The 22093-nt window shown below is 40.0% G+C and overlaps 1 protein-coding gene across 13 annotated transcripts in view; it reads left to right on the top strand.

The window, feature by feature from the left end:
- The window catches only part of KIF1A (kinesin family member 1A), a 149081-nt gene extending 128262 nt beyond the window's left edge, over positions 1 to 20819 (top strand). For all 13 annotated transcript variants that reach the window (XM_075861350.1, XM_075861348.1, XM_075861347.1 and 10 more), the window contains 11 exons: positions 2129 to 2243; positions 4155 to 4288; positions 5249 to 5310; positions 7178 to 7323; positions 10027 to 10239; positions 12383 to 12460; positions 12818 to 12942; positions 14547 to 14684; positions 15694 to 15886; positions 17170 to 17288; positions 17766 to 20819. In XM_075861350.1, the coding sequence (XP_075717465.1) occupies positions 2129 to 2243; positions 4155 to 4288; positions 5249 to 5310; positions 7178 to 7323; positions 10027 to 10239; positions 12383 to 12460; positions 12818 to 12942; positions 14547 to 14684; positions 15694 to 15886; positions 17170 to 17288; positions 17766 to 17808 (1366 nt within the window). In that variant the 3' untranslated portion in view covers positions 17809 to 20819. The remainder of the gene's footprint in view (positions 1 to 2128; positions 2244 to 4154; positions 4289 to 5248; positions 5311 to 7177; positions 7324 to 10026; positions 10240 to 12382; positions 12461 to 12817; positions 12943 to 14546; positions 14685 to 15693; positions 15887 to 17169; positions 17289 to 17765) is intronic.
- Positions 20820 to 22093: the final 1274 nt, after the last annotated feature.

Genomic DNA, 22093 nt, shown 5'->3' with positions numbered 1-22093 from the left:
AGTTCGGACATACTGACTTGTTTTATCTAATGTAAAAAAAAAAATTATACCAAAAAAGTATATGCAAACATCTGTGTAGCCATCTTTATCTTGACTCTGCTAACTTGCTGCAGTGTGATATCACACATCAAAAGCCATTGAAAAGTCATTGAAAAAGTCAAGATAAAGGATCTTGCCTCTGTGTATTTAATGCCAAGATAAAGACAGCTACATCTGTATGTCATCACATTGACGTCCAATATATAAAAAAAATGTGTACATGTGTAAATGTGCGTATATGTTTAGTTAGTGTACACAATAGAATAAAGCCCTACATGTAAAAAAAATAAAAAGTATCCATTAAGTAGTCCACAAAAACTTGACTTGACTCACTTTGGAAAACATTTTCTAAAGGATAGAAAAAAAACATAATGTGAAAGAGTGTGCTGTAACGTATCAAATAAGCATTAGATGTGCACATCAGATGGATACTTATGTTGGTCCCACAATTTTTTTTGAATAGTCCTGTCATGCATACAGTACATTCGGAAACCACTAAAAAAGGCATACTGACATCTTTGGTCTCAAAACATGGCATAGAAGCGTGGTCCCAGGTACTTGGTGTCTCATTAAACACAAGTCAATAAATATATATTTTAATATAAATTCTGAGAACCATAAGATTCTGTACCACACGGAAAACTTATTTGTAATTATACAATCTGAGGGCATTGATATAAATCCATGACCATAAATGTCATGAGACATCTCGCTGCACAAATGACCAGCTGTGGACTACTTAGGACTCACATCATGCAAAAATCCCAAAACTTGCCTTAGGCCGCATTCAGAAGGCCGTAATTCGGAGGCATTTTAACTTCTGTATTACAGCCACAATACCTGGACTTCTCGTGGTTTAATTGAAACAAACTTGGATCACCATCCAGTTCAGTAGAACCGTGGGAGGTCTAGATATTGTGGCTGTAGTATGGATGCTAAAATGCCCCTGTATTGTGGCCGTGTGAAAATGCCCTTATATAAGTAAAAAAACAACATAAAATGCAGATATAAATGTAAACACCGCACCTTAATGAAACACAATCGCTCTATAGTCGGATGCAATACTTGATTGTTATAATGATTGTTGCTCAAGGAGATTATTACAGGTACTCTGCCTTATCCCAGTGTTCAGCTATTATATATACTGTACATTTACTTTGACCAATTTCCACGTAGACTGCTTTATGTTTGTGTATTGCTATGCATGGATAAAACTCTTTGTCAGTATATTCTCTGGTTTACTGTTGTGGTATACATATAGCAGTATCCTGCTCCAGACTCTATTTACTGTTAGTAGATATGTTATTATACACATTACTGTAGTGTTTTCGTTTTTATAAATGTCTGATCCCACCTTCAGCAATACTGCCGAGAATTGCCCCAATATGTGTAGACCCTCGGTTGCTTGTAAAAATATATAAGGACAGTTCCAAATAACATATATTATTACATGGAGGGAATGAGTATTAGAGGCATTGTTTTCATGGTCCAAAAATTTGCAACCATGATACAATGTGGGACACTATATCTTAGCACCTCCAAAAGCTGTGTCTCTAACCTAAAGGCCCCATGCACATGAACGTGCTTTTGCGGCCGCAATTCCGCCGACAATCCAGAATTGCGGACCCATTCATTCCTATGGGCCCATGCACACGACCGTGTTTTTGCGGCCGCAATTCCCCCGACAATCCAGAATTACGGACCCATTCATTCCTATGGGCCCATGCACACGACCGTGTTTTTCACGGTCCGTGCATGGCCCAGGAGCCTGGCTCCGGTCCAGGCTCATAGGAAATAATGGACGTGGCCATGCGCACGGCCTGCGATTTGCGGGCGGCCCGCGGGTGTCACTCCGCTGCTGGCCGACCCGAAAATCACGGCCGTGCACATGGCTACGGTCGTGTGCATGAGGCCTAAGGAACACATTCAGATTGGTAAATAGAGTCTTTAGTGTAATGTATGTTTCTGTAATGTATGTTTCTGTAACGTTCTGTGTCCGTGTGTGTGTGTTTGTGTGTGTGTGTGTGTGTGTATAAGATCTATCCACATATGTGTGCACCAAGGATTTAATCATTTCCTCTCATGACAGGACTTTCTATCACTTTGAAGTGGCATGGGATAGTTCTATGCACAACTCCCTACTGCTGAACCGTGTCACTCCATACAGAGAGAAGATCTACATGACCTTGTCTGCCTATGTAGAGGTAAGACTACACAAACGGTTGGTATTGCATCTAAACATACTTTGCCACATGGACCAATATGTTGCACTCCATAAAATGGTGTACGTGTCCTGAAAAAATTGTATGTCTCATTTATGAACAAATTACACAATTGTCTGGGAAAATTTTCTGACCACATTAATACTTTTCATTTTTGTCATTAGTCATATGGTTAGAGTTTAACAAGTAAAACATGTTACCTGCCGTAATACAGCTTCTTCTCTTTCCAATATGGGGTGCTTACATAATGAGGAAGATTTGCTAATACTGAGGCACCATTTCAGCAGAAATGTATCAGAAAACTTGGAGAAATGTGTAGCACAGAGTAGAAAAAGTTGCACAGGGGCTTTACAAGTATGGTATTTAACCATATTTCTCAATGCATTTGCACTAGAAAACTGGCACTGGAACTTTAGAAAGGATTAGAGGCACATTCTTTACGTGTGGAGGAAAGACGATTCAGACATCAATATAGGAAACGGTTCTTTACAGTTAGATTAGTTAAAGCTGCTGTGCCAGATTCAACAATTCATTGTCTGTTCGCTGGGGGCCCCACCGCTGGGACCCCTAGCGCTCACATGATCACCACACCATTGAATGTCCTCCACACTGCGGGCGAGAAGTGAGGAGGAACATCGTTTGGGACCTCCACTCTCACAATCAGTGGCGTCACAGTGATGGGACCCCCAGCTGTCAGACAAATTTCACCTATTCAGTGGATAGGTGATAATTGTTGATTCTGGGACAACCCCTTTAAACTATGAACTGCCTTACCCCAAGATGATGTAATGGCAGGTACTATGTCAGCTCGATGCTCTAATGACAAATAGCATTGAAGGTTATAATTCTTTAAATAAAAGACAGCCCTCCTATTTTCAAATGCTTTAGTATGGTATTTTATTCCAGCCAAATGTGCACCATATTATTTAAGCGACGTTTCGGGCTAATACAGTAAGGCCTTTTATCAAGCTGTTAATGGATGCTATAATTGTCCATTCTGGCAACAACCCTGTAATTCATTCCAGAACAACCATTGTAACTTGAAAATATCGCAATTTGCGACCATAACGCTATGGAAAACTGGTAATTGGCTCCAAAGCCCTAAAAAAGGCAACCCAAAACAAAAAATGAGGATGAAAGAAATCTAAGCAGATAACTAATACTAATAAGGCAAGTCCTTACATATAAAAGTCGGAAAAAGCAGCTGGAAGCTGGTGAATCATTTTCTATGTTGAAGACAGGGTCCTGTGCACATTAAAAATAGAATGGAGCCACCCTCACCTGGTGGGCAAATGAGCAGATCCTCCAGGCAGATGCAGAGAACAGAACTGGACTCCAGAGAGGCTTTATTTGCCTCCAATGTGATGCTCTGATTAACAGACGTATTACCAGTGAAATGCCCACATTGATTGGGTGCATATTCCAGCTACTCACATGCAGCACAGATTGGCGCAGTCTGCGGCATTGTATGTTGAATTTGGTCATAGGTTACGATGGCCGAAGAAAGACTATTGTATGTTGAAAATATTGTTACCTGAGGCCATTGTAACTTGAGGGACCATTGTACATTAAAATTAAGTGATATCCACAGCTTGTTAATATTTTTCTTTTTACGTAAATAAAAATGTGCGGGAAGGGGACAAGTAGATGGTAAGTCATCCAGAGTACATCTATTTGGTTGCAACTGCTGCAATATACAGAGCAGAACAGTAATAGAAGACAGTAATATTCACAGCAGGTGGCCGGGCGCCGATACGCAGGCAAAAACAGTGAAGGGGCTGCAGCGCTGCTTTATAAGATGGTAATACTTCAAATGCTGGATTGAATGTATGTATTGTAGACAAAGGAATTTCATTAAAGCAAGGCAAAACCAATTAAATCTTTTCCTAACAGATGGAGAATTGTACACAGCCCGCTGTCATCACCAAAGACTTCTGCATGGTCTTTTATTCTCGGGATGCCAAACTGCCTGCATGTCGTTCCATCCGAAACCTATTTGGTACAGGCAGTCTCCGTGCTTCTGAGAGGTGAGTTCATGCTTCTAAGGGAGAATAACTCCATGGGGCCGTAGTTTTCATCCGTAATTACAGATCAAATTGTGGATCCTTTCATTTCTATTGGTCACAGACACCTTTCAGTATATTTACAGATGTGTGTCCGTGCCGTAGAAATGATCCACAAAATATGGAACATGTCCTATTTTTGTCCGCAATTGCGGTATGGTCTCCACATAGAGGTCTATGGGCACTTCCACAATTGCAGACGGCTACGGAGGTGGATCCATAGCCGTCCGTAATTGCGGAAGCGTTGCTATGCGACGCAGGTGGATTCCCCAAGATTAGTCCCTGGTTTTTTTTGCGGATCCGTAAATACGGATGCACTACGTAATTACGGATACTGTCCCGTATTTGCGGATGACTACGGATCCGTATTTGCAGACAGTGAAAACTCCCAGGCCTCATGCACATAGCCGTGTCTGTAATCACTGTCCGTGATTACGGGCACAGCCAGCCACTGGCGGCCGCGGACAGCCAAGTGTATTTTCAGCCCATTCTCCCATATAGAGTATGGGAGCACAGTCCGTAAAAAGCAAAAGATAGGAAATGTCCTATCTTTTGCGGAGGCTTTCTACGGGCCGGACACCTTCCCGAAAATATACGGGAAGGTGTCCGTGGTCAATAAAAGTGAATTGGTCCGTAATTCTGGACCGTATTTACGGCCCACAATTACGGACAAATTCCACGGCCTTACAGTCATGTGGATGAGGCCACTATATACTGCATTAGCCGCAATTGCTGCATTCTGTAATGTGTTTTTATGGATTTTCCCCATATGAAAGCATTGTTGAAAATAACATGTACAAAACTTTTTATATTTGCTACCACTAGTGCAGTTTTGTCATTAAAATAATGCCTGCAAAATTGCACCAAAAAAGCTGCATGATGGCTTCTGTTTAATGTCTTGATCCTAACTTTTCGCTTTTACAGTAACCGTGTTACTGGAGTATATGAACTCAGTCTATGCCGGGTTGCAGAAGCCAGCAGTCCAGGTGAGTGTCATTTTTACATCTTGGCATGTGATAATGCACATTTTCTTATTCTGTTTAGAGGTGAAAAACGAATTTCTGATATGTCATAGATAGATATGAGAAAGTTTTATTGGTGAAATCTAAGATTTCGGACCACCACTGTCTTTCAGAATTAAAGGGCTCTATAGAGTGCTCCCTTTGGCACTACTGAGAGATTTCTGTTACTAGAAATCTCACATAACATTGTAAGCATGCTGTAATTTATGTGAATGGCCCTTTGCTTAAAATGTTGTTTTAAAATTTCATGTTGTTTTAGAATTTCGGTCAAATACATTTCTTAGCAGTCCCAGAGTGTTGTATCTGAAATATCAGAAAATAATTTTGAGTAAATTTACCCTTTAAGTAATTGTCAACCACTATGTAGAATCTATATGATATACACATGGGAGTTGCGTAGTATTACCACATGCCACAGCCAATCTCTCCGATTTAACCTGCTCCAGCATAGCCTCCCTTTTATCATACAGACCTTAACTCAAAACTAGTATAACCTCAAGATAATCATGTGCCCAGAGCTCGTGACACGAAAGAGGCCCCTGATTTACTCCAAATAGTAATGTTCATAGGAGAGCACACTAGAACCAGGTAGTTCTTACGCAGTGGGCCTATGAAGATCATGTAGCTCAAATAGAAGTTCTGGCACAGTAATAACCACTGTTCCCTCTATGCTGTGCGCTCCGAAAATTATAGAGTTAAAAAAACACATCCTGAAGACAGGAGCATGCCGCAATATCAGCATGTTTTACATGCAGATTTTGATGTGGATTTGTCGCGGAGTTGCTTCATATTTCACCACTTGCAAATCTACATCCAAATTTTGTGGCAGATTCGCTGTAGTAAAATTTGTAGCATAAAAATACGCCACATATAAATTCAGCCTTATTGAGCTTGTTGACCTTATTAATGTGTTGTTTTAACTCTGTCCTTTTCAGTGCGCACAGTTTAGGCTTCGTTCACATCTGCGTCAGGGCTCCGTTCAAGTGTTCCATCAGAGTTTCCCGTCAGAACGGAACCCTGACTGAAACAAATAGAAACCATAGGTTTCTGTTTGCATCACCATTGATTTCAATGGTGACAGATCCGGTACCAATGGTTTCCGTTAGTCTCAGTTATGCAAGGGTTGTGTCGTTTTGACGGAATCAATACCATAGTCGACTGCGCTATTCATTCCGCCAAAATGTAACGTCACAACGGGACCCTGACACAGATGTGAACGAAGCCTTAGAGGGAACACTGGTAATAACATCAATACAGATTTGATCACGTCATTGTGTTCACTACAAAGATTTACTCATAATGTCTCAGCCACTTAGCAGTGCCCATAAAGTAGCTTCAATATCATAGCAGAGTCCACAGACTAGTTACTGCTACAGTGCTCTTACATATGTGCCAGCCAGAGAATTGCCCATACGGATGAGCCAGCCATACTGCTCCTATAATACAAAACACTTATCTTCTACATGGTCTCTACTCCTCTAACAGGAACTTACATATGAGCCACCAATTCTCTAATCTATTCTTATATCTCAGTAGTCAGACATCAGCACTGGAGAAAACAAGTTGGACAACAGGCATCACAGTTGTGTTGCCTCCTGACACGATGGCAGGATTCAAGGGGTGTCTGTATTCTGGACACTTATTTGGCATAGGCTAGGGCAGTAAGAAGCAATATGAAAGCAGCCTGTGATATAAATATAGTTGAATGTAATATAGCAATATACTAAAAAATAAACCAAATGAAAATTTCCCAAATACTCCCAAATTTAAGCTAAAGCCATCTTGTGTATCTGCCTGACCCTTTCCTGTGTTCCATGTCATATGTACCTAGGCATGCAGAGAAGACGCAGACGTGTGCTCGACACCTCTGTGGCATATGTGCGGGGTGAAGAGAACCTTGCAGGTTGGAGGCCACGAAGTGACAGCTTAATCCTTGATCATCAATGGGAACTGGAGAAACTCAGCCTACTTCAGGAGGTATTTCCTAGATCTTGTTACCTATCATATTCGCTAAACAAAATATATCGGACAGCTCATAGAATGTTGAGTGAATTTTATTGCAGTATTTAGCGATTCAGTTGACGAATAGCAGCTTTTATACAGTTTGTGTTGTCTTGTTTTGGTGTTTTGTAGTCATTTACCGTGTCTGTTTTAGTAAACATATGAATGTATTCCTCATGAAATAGCAATTCTAGAGCATAATTTCTCAGAACTCTGCATTATGCCATTCCTTAGTTATTCCTCCTAGAAATGCATGAATAAGGCCCTGATCACATCACGTTTTTCTTCTACATTTGGTGTGTACGCCACAAAAGCTTCCATCGGCTTCCATTGCCAGACAGAGGCCAAAAGAGTGTCCTTTTGGCCTCCATCTGGCCAATATACATCAGCATACCTAAAAAAAAAAAAAAGTATGAATAGCGTAGTGTACTACACTATTCCATCCCATGGAGTCCAGTAAAAACGCATGCCATAATAGCCTCTGGGTCCATATATGGACTGTTGTCACTGGAGCTTCTTTGTCATAGATACTGCCCGCTGATTATTTCTATGTGCACTGCAATGATTGTGTCGGTAGAGGTGTCATTCGCCTGTATCTGGCCCCGGAAAGGCAGCCCCTGTCTGCTCTGGTACCCCCTCCCCCCAGTATCATGTTCTATCTCTTCCTCTCTCTTTCGAGCACTTACAGTGTGTACACAGTCTGGGGCTGCCAGACACATGGGCAAGAGATGTCAGTGGCATTCTCATTGGTCAGCGTGAAGAGGGTCTGCTATGAGATCCAACCTGTGATTGGCAGAGTCGCCCGTGAGCATATTACAAGTAGTATTGAGTGGTATTCACTAAGATGGTCACTTGCAGCATCTTCAGCTGTGGTTATATACAGTGCAGAAGAGGCTGAAAGAAGCTGGAGTCCCCACATTGGGGTTCAGCTTCCCCTCTGTCAATCCTGATTCTCTCTGTCCAAGGACTCCAGCTGCTTTATTGTCTCCATCTGGGGAAACGCGTGACGTAACTGTTCATACATATATGAACAGTCATGTAACTGGAGGTTCCCTGGGCAGCACAGTGGTGGAGGGAATGAACTTCAGACACCAGTAGCCATGACAGCAGTGAAGAAGGAGGTCAAAAGGGGACCAGAACCTGCAGTTTCCCTGCACCTTCTTCTGCTGGTGCCAGGGGACCCCCAGGCACCTCCACCACCAAGGGCTCCAGTGTTCAGGGGTTTGTTCGGAGTTGTGCTTTGCCATGTAAATGCCAGCCTTTGACAATAGAGGGGGCTGTATATGCGATGCATTCCACTGTATGCTTATACAGTGGGAGGATACGTTGCAGCATTCCGTCGGAGTTATACTTTGGGAGTCCTCCCAACATATACCCCAAACAGAGATATGTGACTTGATGTGAACAGCGCTTAAATTGACAACTATGTCTTACTATTCCCCCTGTCAATAGCGTGTCACTACACAGCCTGACACTACAACCACTGATTGGACATTGTTCAGGGACAAGCCCTATCGATAAGGGGAATGGTAACACCCAATTTATTCATACCTTTCCAGGAGAAACAACAGAGGAACAGCACAATGTGGAGTTCCAGAATTGTTATTTCATGAGAAATACATATATACAGTATGTTTACTAAAACAAACATGTCGGAAGAGACAACAGGTCTTCTTTAACATCTGCGGCACTGAACCCTATACTTTTAAAAAAATATATATATTTAATTCATACAAAAATAAGGGCCCAATTTTTTAAAACTAACAGTGACACTGGCATGGTTGCCCATAGCAACCAATCAGAGCCCATTGTTTATTTGATAAACTACTCTGGAAAATGGAAAATTGAAAGCTGCACTGTGATTCGTTACTATAAGCAACAAGGGCAATTTCTCTGTTCCACAGTTTTTATACATGAAGCCCAATAACCCACATTTGCTAAACAATTTAAAGAGTACCTGTCAGCAATTTTGAGGCTTTAAAACTGCTGACAGGGTGATATAGGGGAGGGGAAGACCAATTTGCATGAGCAAGAAACCAATGCTTGTTTTCCTGAACACGGCGATCACAAGTGCCACTCTCTGCTCTGAGTGACGGTCAATCAGGAGACTGCTTTAGCTGTCACTCAGAGCAGAGGGCGTCGCTTGCACTGTGTAGTGCAGGAGCACTTGCACATTATGTTTCGCCTCAGTGGCACTTGCGATCGGCACGCTGGGGAATTAAACATCATTTTCTTGGTCATGCAATAGCAGGCATACATTTTATTTTCTCACTGTCAAAGAGTTCAAAATGTGCCAAATTTGAGGCGTGTTTTTTTTAAGAAAAAAAAAAATTGGTGCAAATCACTCCATCTATCTCCTTTACTTAAACTGGCGTAAAATATGGCAATTTAAGGTAAATGTGGGCAATTGTCTGTATGAAACAAAGCCTTTTTAAAATACCATTTAATTGGTCCTAAGACTGTCATTGCCTTCAACCCATTACATATAAAAACAGTGCCTGATCTATGTTATTCTGGCCAAGCAAGGTAACCGCCACTACGTTGAGGATTGTCAAACTTGAAATAATCCATGGCCAGATTATGCATTCTAGAAAACTAATAACAAATACATATGGAGCCATCAGGAGGCTTCATAACTATAGTGATTTAAAATGTCTTCTTATCATTGCACTTGTTCAGGTTGAGAGAACTCGTCATTACCTACTCCTACGTGAGAAACTGGAAGCCACACTCAGGGGAGCAGCAGACAGTCTTACCCCTTCTCCTACAGATGAGATGCTTCCACTCAGTCCAACATGTCAGCTGGTGCAGTCCCAAGAAGAAGGGTCCCCAAATGTAGAGGAAAACCCTCTGGAGAGTGCTAGTGAAAGACAAAAAGAGCTGGCTGCCAAGGTACTGACTGTTCTTTATTTTTCTATTTTTGAAACCTGGCTTTATATTCAGTTAATCCAGCATAATAACATGGCTCGTTCTATAGTGTGTGACACCCTAAATCAAGGAACTTTCAAGGAAGTCTAAAAGAAAAACAAGAGTCCCTCAACATGCAGTATCATTGAAGGCTTTTTTTCAGTAAAGCACTAAAAACTTCAACATCTTAAAAGGTTTTTCCTAACTGGACAACTCCTGTGCATAATCCCTATTAGGGCTTATGGACATCATAGAGGAGGGTGCCCCACTTGGAGTCTTCCTATTTTAGCCAGATCAGAGAGCCGCAGCAAAGAGCTTCTTTTGCTATAGTGGACTCAAGTCCAGCAGATAAATCCTAGTTGATGCAAAAAATATCAAGAAATGTCACAGCCCAAAAATAGGGAAATGAAAAGATATGTCTCCAATGTTGTGATAATGATAAACATTATTTTGATTTTCGATAATCCATACTGACATCATTACCCTTGACACTTAGGGTATGTGCACACACACTAATTACGTCCGTAATTGACGGACGTATTTCGGCCGCAAGTAGTGGACCGAACACAGTGCAGGGAGCCGGGCTCCTAGCATCATACTTATGTACGATGCTAGGAGTCCCTGCCTCTCCGTGGAACTGCTGTCCCGTACTGAAAACATGATTACAGTACGGGACAGTTGTCCTGCAGAGAGGCAGGGACTCCTAGCATCGTATATAACTATGATGCTAGGAGCCCGGCTCCCTGCACTGTGTCCGGTCCGGTACTTGCAGCCGAAATACGTCCGTCAATTACGGACGTAATTAGTGTGTGTGCACATACCCTTATAGTCTGTGTTTGGAAACAATGTTTTTCACGTCTTTATAACACATGTAGCTTTACTTTTTGAAACAGACCATTGGTATTGTTTATCATTATCACAACATTGGAGACATATCTTTTCCTTTGCCTATTTTTGGGCTGTGACATTTCTTGATATTTTTTGCATCAACTAGGATTTATCTGCTGGACTTGAGTCTTGTTTTATGTACCCTACTTACTAACTGTGATTGTGTACCTTGTTTATTGTTGACTTCCTTTTTTGATACATTCTTTTATATTTATATACATATTTGACATTCTATTGCTGTTTTTAAGGAATTGAAATAAAATATATTTTATATATGCAAACTACTTTCATGGTCTCTATGCTCCCATTTGGGTCTTTTTTGGTTGAATATATATTGGGGATTTGAAACCACCATAACATGTGTTATGAATCCTATATGAGTATAACATACATAGATGCTACGGATATCAATATTAACCCCTTCTCTCCCTTGATCACCAGGGATATTAGGTATTAAAGGGCTTGTCACAGGATCAAAAATGATCACCTATCCACAGGATAAATGATCATTTTCTGAACACTAAATCCCCCAATGATCTTGAGAACGGGGGTCTCAAACCCCCAGATCCACCTCACTGCATCCCCCACAGTGAGGAGGAGCTTAAAAGGAGTGACTGTCGAGCATGCACCCTCCACTCCATACAATGTCTAGGAAAATGGCGGAAACAGCCAAACTCTGTATTTTTATTCAATGTCCTCCTCACTCCGGTCGAACAGTGTGGAGGAACAGGGTGTTTGATATACCTGTTCTCATGATCGGTGATGGTCCCATCGAAATTGAATTGAATTTTGCTATCTGTCGTGTGCACCATCACACTTGGTTACCACCCTTTAAAATCCTGCGTTTGCTCCTAAATATAGTTATATTGAATTCGCAAAAGTGAATCCAAGCAAAAACACAAGAGGATTTATAATTTACAATGCACATATCTTACAGATGTCTGTAAGAATTTTTCCATAGATATTCACAGAGTGTGAACATAGCCTTATATACAATCTGCCATACGTCAATAAGCTGTACATTCTGGCATCTATTCATGTGTATGTATTGCAACAGCTTATGTTGTGAAGGCTAGTTGGGTATGGAAGAAGAACAGCCAACAAAAATACAAAATGAATGCATCCTTATACATAGCCAGATACCTAAGTAAACAGATCATCTCTTTTACTGTTATTTTGTCTTCTTATGGAATATAATGCTGATATATATATATTTCTAATATGATGATATGTTTTACAGTGTCTTCGTCTTCTCACCCACACCTTCAACAGAGAATACACTTATAGTCATGTGTGTGTAAGCGCCAGTGAAAGTAAGGTGAGAAAACATAAATGCAACTATCTTACTATAAAGTAAAATATACTCTTTAAATAGATATAACTACACTAAAGGTGGCGGATTGCCTAGTACTTTTTCCTAGAAGTTTTACATACATTAGTTCTAATCTAACGAATACACCAGTGATGCTATGGGGTTCTCACAGACTCAAAATAGTACAGGTTTATTGGCTACTTATATGTGTGTATGCCGAGACCTTGAGCCCCACCAAAGACATTGACTGATGTGAGTGAATATATTTTGTACAGCAATGCACAATCAGATGGTGCTATATAAATAACAGATAAAAAAAATAAATCAGCATAAGGAATAACTTGTCAAAATGTATATTTTCAGCTGTCTGAGATGTCAGTAACACTCCTACGTGACCCCTCTCTTCCTGGTCTGGGGCTCTCAACTCTTACACCCTCTAGTACCTGTCCCTCCCTGGTAGAAGGACGATACTGCAGCCCAGAGACCAGGTGAGTTTGGACCACCAGTCAAATTGTACCAAGAAGTGAAGCAGCAGCCTTACATAGCAGCTCTGAGGGGAAGGAGATGGATATCTGCATGGCAATAGCCTTATGTCATCTACAGGTTGCAGGAAGTGGACCAGATCTCTCAGTGACAACTAGAAATGACACATGATAATGGGGATCTGTTGTTATCTACTGATGCATACATGGACTGTATGCAACGATCCACACAAATTCCAGAAAATATCTTATTATGCAGAGTAGCCAAGATGAACATCCCTGCCTGCAGACATCATTATTTCAAAATACATTAGTGTTCCCTTTAAATTGAACTATTCTTTATTATCGTTTTATTAACCAACAACATTTTAATTTATTTATACTGCATACTAAGAGTGGAATTAATATTAAAACCAACGGGTTAGAATATCTAATTTCATACTGTTTATCCCCTATACATTCCATGACGTAGTAGTACTTCAGTGGCTCGTTACCGTGAACCGCTGTACTATTACATCATGGTGATGGTACGTGCCATCACCAGCGGCTGCCAGCTGTAACTAACAGCCAAAATTTTGCTGTCATGGTCAGAATAAGATAACTCTGGTCCCAGCCATTTACCCCTTAGATGCCATGGCCAATAGTGCCAATGGGTTGTCATGGATGTATCTATTAGGCCCTCCCTTCGGTTGCCTTTCAGGGTAAGGAGTATTGCAGTTCATTATAGAAGCAATCAAATGATTGCAGGGTTAAGTCCCGTATAGCAAGACTTAAAAAAAAATAAAAAATATATATATAATATACAAAATTGAATAAAGTTTATTTTAGAAAACATTTTAAAGTAAAAAGACAATAAAAAAAATGGAAGAAAAGTACACTCGTAGTGCAAAACTAGTCAAATGTAAAAAATAAAAACAAAAAACAAATTGCCGGCCAACGGTCTGGGTACACCAGAGCAGAAGCCGCTCTTACATATATTCCTCTATGACGTCCATATGCCTGTTCTGGTCTGATAATTTTCAGCACGAAAAGTATAAAGACTTTCTAGTAAATGAAACATGGTACTGTACTTGTGTGAAGATCTGGGGGGGGGGGGTCACTCTATTTAAATATTGTGTATGTTTGTTAACATGTGCATGAAAATAAAGTTATTGTATCGATGAGCTGCATACATAAAAGCTTATGTACTCAACTCGTCACTAAAATTGTGCAGGGTCAACCCATTTAACCAAAATAATTACAAATTTTCCCAAAAAACACAATCATATGTACACTAGTGCTGGGACTGAATTTCAATTTCTCCACCTCCAATAGCTTTGTGGTGATGGACTGTTAACAGTGGGGTGTAGAATGCATAAAAAGGGACACATGTTGTACTGAATTGTATACTATAAAATGTTTTATTAGAAAATGGAAAGTCATTTTTAACAACTGTATGAAATCTACACAAAGAAATAAAATAGAAATAAGTCAATACATGCAGTACTATGAAGTAGTCTTCCAATGGAAGCAAAATATTAAAGTCGTAAAGGTTTTTTGTTATATAAGATCTCATTCTATCACAATGTTTTCATGTAACTACACTTCTCTAACTTCTCTAAAAATTCCAGCCCCCAGCCTCTGTCACGTGCATTTAGCCCAGAGAGGGATCCTCTAAGCCCTTCAGGGGAGCTGCTAAAGTCACCCAGCGGTGGACTGAAGACCCCTCTTAGATTGTTTATTCCTGACATACAAGAAATACGGGTTAGGTATGTATAAAACTGGACTAGATTTACCATTCAGTATTCCCAGTTATTACTGATGTTTTCTTTTATGTTGCTTTATGTTGATATATACATACCATATACTGATATAAATGTATAGAGAGTTGTAAATGTGCTTGATAAAATATTTCGGAAATATGAGACTGAACCATAGGGTGCCATATAAACTAATAACCAGTGCTTCCAGTTACTAGCTGTGGCAATAAGCTAACAAAGCATTCATTATGGACACGGAGGATGCAAGGACTACTACTGTTCTCAAGTGTCTGGGAGGGTGGAAGTAGTCACTGAAGAAGGAAGCCTCAGTGTTGCCGAGGAACCCTAGATACCATATTTTGTTTTATTTCATTAGCTGGTAGGTATATAGATATCAGAAAGTTGTACCCTGAGGGAACAGGTAGTGGCTTGTCCAAGACACTTGTGGTTTGTGGTCAAGCCTCAAATAATCAAGGCCTAAGTTAATAATACTGTAACTATATTATTCAGCCTTGTGTATATGTTGAAGTGTTTTCATTTTTCACTTCTATTTATTGCCACATCCCTGGAAATACATTAAGATTAGACAATATTTTGAATACATCATAGTTACAGAACTGTACAACATCCAGATACATAATTTCCCTGTCAACATTTATATATGAGTACAAATATATATTATAACAATAGCCATATTAGAGCTATACAAGAGGATTTGTCGGCTCTCCTGGAGCATATTTTCTTAGAACTCTGTGTTGTGTCGTTCCTCTGTTATTCCTCCTAGAAATTTACTAAATAAATACAGAGTTCTAAGAAAATATGCTCCAGAATTGTTATTTCATGGGGAATATAATTATTTACTAAAACAGACATGTCAGGGGAGGTGTAATTTCCTCTTTAACATTTTTAAATAACCTCTTAGCCTCATAACTCACAGCATGAGGCAGGTAATACAGACTTAGGTTTAACATTTACTATTAACACAGAAGCTTTTTTTTTTTTGTCCTTCTTTTCACAGCCCTATTGTCTCTAAGAAGGGGTATCTGCACTTTCTTGAACCCCATACAGGAGGCTGGGTTAAAAGGTATGTGGTGGTTAGACGTCCATATGTCTACATCTATAACAGTGACCGGGATCCAGTGGAGAGAGCCATTCTTAATCTCTCACAGGCCCAAGTGGAGTACAGTGAGGATCAACAGGCCATGCTGAAGGTAAGGGCATACTGTATTGACCCATGTTATTGGTCAGAAAAAGGTCTTGTCCGAGGCTCTCCGAGTGTTGATTTAAAGTGGCTTTTTTCAATCGAAGATCTCCATCAGTATTTAGCGGATGAAAAAAAAACCACACATAACAATTGTAACTTGGCAGCTGCAGTCAAGTGTTCAGAGAGTTTACTGACAAGGAGTCCACAGCTGGCTAAGCAATGACGGGAAGACTTTTTTTTATCCAGAAATGTCTTGTAGGTGCAACTCCCCCAAGTACTAAGTTTAACCAATTGATTCCTTCTCTGCTGGAATATTGGAGTAATTGTATAATTAATGAGGTAACATCTGGTAGTGACATAGCTAAAGCCCACTTACACAGGCCAATGATCGGGCGAACAAGCGTTTACAATTAGGGTATGTTCACATGGCTTATTTGCAGCTGTTTTTCGGGCCGAAAACAGCAGAAAAACAGCTGAAAAATTGGAAGCAGAATGCCTCCAAACATCTGCCCATTGATTTCAATAGGAAAAACGGTGTCTTGTTCCGACAGGGTGTTTTTTTTTACGCAGCCGTTTTGACAAAACGGCGCGTAAAAAGATGCCCCCGTAAAAAGAAGTGCATGTCACTTCTTGAGCTGTTGTTGGAGCAATTTTTCATTGAATTTATAGAAAAACAGCTCCAAAAACGCAGCGAAAAACGTGAGTTGCTTAATAAACATCTGAAAATCAGGAGCTGTTTTCCCTTGAAACAAACGGCCGAAAAGAAGCCGTGTGAACATACCTTTATTGCCCTGTGTAAACAGGGCAGCGATCAGCCGACGAATGAGCAAACGCTTGTTTGTTGACTGATCACATCTTTTATGCTGCCCTGAAAATCATCGTTGTCAGCTGCACATCTTCTCATGTTAACAGGGAATGTGCTGCTGACATTATATAAACTGTATGGGGACCGAACAATCGTATTAACAATCATTCGCCCCCATACAGTTTACATTGGCCCATGTAAGGGGACTTTAAACGAGTGCTGATCGACCTGTAATGATTGGCGCTCGATATGGGCACATACCCACCCGTGTATAACCCCCTTAAAGCAATTACTAAATTCCAAATGGAAGATGTGCTTTCCCATACATGCTTTACAAGTCTACATAAATTGCTCCTAGAAGGACTTGGAATTTCAGTTACCTTTAGATCTAGTGTACACTAAATATACTGTAATGTAATAAAGGTGCAGAAACATAAATTCTGGTTATCATTTATTGCATTAAAAAAATCTGTTTACTTCTACAGACCCCTAACACTTTTGCTGTATGCACACAACACCGCGGCATTCTGCTGCAGGCCAGCAATGATAAGGACATGCATGACTGGCTCTACGCCTTTAACCCTCTTCTGGCTGGCTCCATTCGGTGAGGCTGTATGATGGATTTCAGGGGAAAACGTCCACTATATTGCTGGGGTGGAAATAATAATTTCTGAACATTTTTACATAATTCTTCATGCATTTGAGGTTCAAACTTGATGTCGTCTTGTTCAATCAATGACATATTTAAATATTTATAAAACTATATTTATTTAATGTGTGATAAATCGCTTTTGCTTATTATATATTTCCCCAATCAGTAGAAGATGATGATATTTAATTTAGCCCTGTACTAACAGGTTTCATGTTTCCAAGAACTAGATATGGATGTAGCTGCTCTAAACTACATATAGATGTAGCCAACTCCCTTATTGGTAGATATCGCTATAGCGGCCCTTTGGGACATTCACATGAGATATTTTGCAACGTTTGATTCGTCTTATGTACTCAGTGTAGACTGTACAATAGAAAATAACACATATCTTTGTTCCTATTTTTCTTTCTTTCTCTTCTCCTCTCTTAGGTCCAAACTGTCTCGACGCAGAACAGCCCAAATGAGAATTTAACAAGATACCTGTCTATCCTTATTTATATCAACTTGTTAAACCATTAGTACATTCCCCTCATACCTGCACATTACAAACCTATTCCTCTATACCCCATATTCACGCTCACTTCTGCTGAAGATCTGCACTTTTCTTATTGCCTAGGGAGGTAACATCAGACATTCCAGTTATTGCTGAAATTTTGCTCTTGTCATCCTGGGAGTAATACCTCAACAACATCTGGGGAGTCTTAAGGGGCCCCTGCCCGATGTAGGGAATCTTGATGTGCTGTACTTCCGTCTATTTTTCCTATCTTCTTCACTACACCATAGGCAGGGAGCAATGTGGTTTACTGTATATATATATATATATATATATATATATATATATATATATATATATATATATATACATACAGGAAAGGTCTTTGTCTGGTTTCAATAGTCATCATTTGTAGACTCCAAACCAGTAGTAGTGACCTGAATGATAGATAGAGAAAGAGCAAGATTGGACAAGTAATAAGAATTCCACTATTGTTGCTAGCTAACATAATAATGGCAATGCAATGTTATAGGTTGGCATTTAGGGGTCCTTGCAATCAAGTGAATTATGTGCCCTCTTTAAGCATGCCAATGCAGTACCCATCATCACCTACACACAGTAAAGGTAGGAAATTTCTTGTCTAAATATTCATGAGTCTGTGGCTTATCAATTCTCTGAACTGAAGACAACATACTCAGAATTCAAAGAGATTTCCAAGCGCTTTATTGATAAATCTTAATAAGTTCCATTCTCATGAAAATTTATTTTGGATAATGATAGCGTACCGTGACAGTAGGTGATGCATACACATATGTGTCTGTATACCCATTGCTTTGTATATATTTCCATCTTTATAAGGTCATACCCAACACAAAAGCTTCTTATTCTCACACACATACACTTATTGAGACTCCTTTTGTTGCAGGATATCAGTTTCCTATGTGGACATATGTATAAGGAAGTTTACAGGGTTAAACTAACAAATCAATCCTGTAAAACATAAGAGGCACAAGAAATAGAACATTTCGATTTTTTTTGCTCCATGATGAAATGCTACTAGAACCTTGCTGGCTAAGATATAAATAAAGGGGTTCTCCAGGTATTTTATATTGACAGCTTATCCTTAGGATAGGTCTTAAATATTAGATAGGTGGGGTTCGACCCCGGTACCCCTGCCGATCAGCTAGTAGAAGCTAATTAGCTTACCAGGCACATCGCCGTACACATCCATAGTCGCTGTGCTTGAGATTGCAGTTCCGGTCCCATTCAAGTGCCTGGTAAACATTGAAGAGGCCCCTTTAGTCAGTTTATCACCGATCTGATATTGATGATCTATCCTAAGGAAAGGCCATCAATATAAAATGCCCAGAGAATCCCTTTAAAGGCCATTATGTGGTTTTGGATGTTATTGTAAATTGCCACAAGCCGAGTGTCTTACTGGTGATATTCATGCATGGATATGTCACTAATACTCATAAAGGATTACCACTACCTAAATGTAAGAAAACAAAGTGAACATTTAGATTAGATAATTTAATTGCCAATCATTCCGTAACTGCAATGTTTCCTCTAGTGCCTCCATCAATACAGTCTGAATTTCAAGTTTCAATCTTATGATGATGATCCAGAGAATAGAATGCACCAATATTTTAAGGCAATCCAAAGATAGGTCATGCACTTCTAAGCCAAAGAAAGGTAAAAACCAGAATTATTTACAGGGGTTTCTCCATTCTTATGCACTTTAAGTAAAAAATCCCATAAGAAGCGGTGTCTTATAGCCCACTACCACCTGTGCTCTTAAATGTGAGGGTATATAAAAGCACTCTGCTTCCTCGCCCCCATTGTCTACCCATGTACATTGTCTGAGAGTATGAAATGAGAAACAAGTAAAACCCAACATACATTACAAACAATAAGTTATAAAGGAAATAGAAGCTGGAGAATAACCAAATAGAGTTCGGATGATAAGTCAATGATTGTAAATCTTCTGTTACTCTTGGTTGGATGTTAGCTTTCTGGGATGATATTGTACTACCTGAGGGGACTTGATATGGTCTCAGGGTCAACTAGCCTTAGAAACCATTAAGTCTGATCATCTCAGACATGGACAAATGTATATCTTAGGCCAGCAAACCTACAGAGGATAGAGTTCAAGATGCATCTGAGATCTTGTCATAGCTCATGTCCAGATAAAAGTGACAGCAAATGCATTCATTGGTGGGCTTAGCAACTTGTGACTCTACTCATATTCTCCATAGCTTCCAAATAAAGCAAAAAATAAAAAACAATGTACTCTAAGTGCCCTGGGTTCATTAATATTAAAGGAAATAATTTCACTGATGCAGGAGCATACATAGAGATGAGGAGGCCTCAGAGCAAATATTAAAATGGGGCCCCCGTCTGGTGATGGTTAGTATACCAACATCTTTAACAACCTAGGATAGGAGGACTTGGTGCTTGTGTGTCCCCACCGCCTTTCCATGATCCTTTGGGTAATAACCCTCTCTCCATGGGCCCCATAGCAGTCGCATTGGTCTGCCTCTATCATGGAACGTATGGCTTTGCACTGACGTAGTAAAGTTGTCTTTATTTAATTCATTGCTATTTTACAGAATTACATGTAACAATCTCATGAATTTTATAAAACCCTTGTCCATATTCATGTGAAGTGCAGCCTTCTGGATCAAGAAGAAACGTCTTAAAATGTACCCAGTGTTCTAATAGAATGACTACGTGCACTATTGCTTTGCTGCTTGGGTGAGAATCTTGTTGCTTTCAAATTAAACAATGACTGTCTTGTATAATTGTCATGTCAATAATAGTGGGAGTCTGCCTTATAGGATACAGAATTGTGTACGTACGTTGTAATGGTTATAGTATGCTATTCGCAATCAGATCTGTGTTCTAGTCAGGCCAGCGAGGAATCACTGTACATGTTTCTACAGAAGTTTGTCAGCAAAATAAAAGAATGTTTAAAATGATCAGTTCAACATTTGCCATTACAATTTGTCAGCTTCCTTATTCATTGTAGTGACCCCAGCATCACAATGTTGGTGTATAAATAAACAGGTAGGATTAATGCCCATACATTTTTAACTCTGCTCCTTGACTCAAATAGGGATTAAAGGGGTTGACTTTTAGGGCATATGGATGTCATAAAGGGGAGCTCCTCCCCCCCCCCCCCCCGCACAAGGCCACCAACCGTTTTGCCAGAATTGAAAGTTGTTCTGCTTTTTATTTGACTTGCTGGTATGTAATGCCAGATTTTAGCAACCCCTCCAGGGAAAATGTGGCGATTAAAACTAATCGCCTCGGGTTAGAGAATCTGGACCCATGGTGATCAGCTGATCGTTGAGCGGGCTTCTTTTTGAAAAAGCAGCCAACCCGTGACACAATCCCTATAAAGTGTGGGCCCTAGTCATATTTACTAGAGAACCTTTTATCGCCATCTTATTTTTGCACCTTTCTGCCAGACACTTATATCAATAGACAGATGTCAGGGGCAGACATACAATATGTAAAACCTGTGCAGCTGCAAAGTGACCCAGTAGGTAAGAGGCCTACTGCCCCCTTTAAAAACCCATGACAAGTGGTGGCACCCAGTTCAGTCTAATACATAGTGGAAAAAACAGAGAAGATCCAGCGATATGTGGTATGAATCGGAAAAACTCAATTTCCACTTTATTCAGATGCAAGCAAACACAGCTTAGAAAAAACACCAGGAGAAATGACAAGGTGGTAAGTTATGGCAGTAAAAAAGCCTACGCGTTTCAAGCACTGGCTGTGCTCTTAATCATGGCTAGTTATCTAGCCATGATTAAGAGCACAGCCAGTGCTTGAAACGCGTAGGCTTTTTTACTGCCATAACTTACCACCTTGTCATTTCTCCTGTTGTTTTTTCTAAGCTGTGTTTGCTTGCATCTGAATAAAGTGGAAATTGAGTTTTTCCGATTCATACCACATATCGCTGGATCTTCTCTGTTTTTTCCACTATTACCTGCCGTGTGCCGTCGCGGATGATCCGGGCGATTATCAACACAGGAGTATCAGACTGGTGAGCTGGAGGTTTCCTCCCATTCCCTTTTCCCTTCATTACCACAGTCTAATACATACTAGGATATAAAACATCACATCTGGGGATCTCAAGAAAGTGTCATGTCATCCTTTATTCTCAAATACTCATTTAGTACTGCTACAGATGTATATATAAGTAATATTTAGTTAATAGATTTTGACCCAATTGTGTATATTCACTTTTTATTTT

This window comes from Rhinoderma darwinii, chromosome 4 (genome assembly GCF_050947455.1).
Source record: "Rhinoderma darwinii isolate aRhiDar2 chromosome 4, aRhiDar2.hap1, whole genome shotgun sequence".
Classification (NCBI taxonomy): domain Eukaryota; kingdom Metazoa; phylum Chordata; class Amphibia; order Anura; family Rhinodermatidae; genus Rhinoderma; species Rhinoderma darwinii.
The sequence above is the reverse complement of the archived record's forward strand: the minus strand, read 5'-3'. Positions and strand labels throughout refer to the sequence as shown.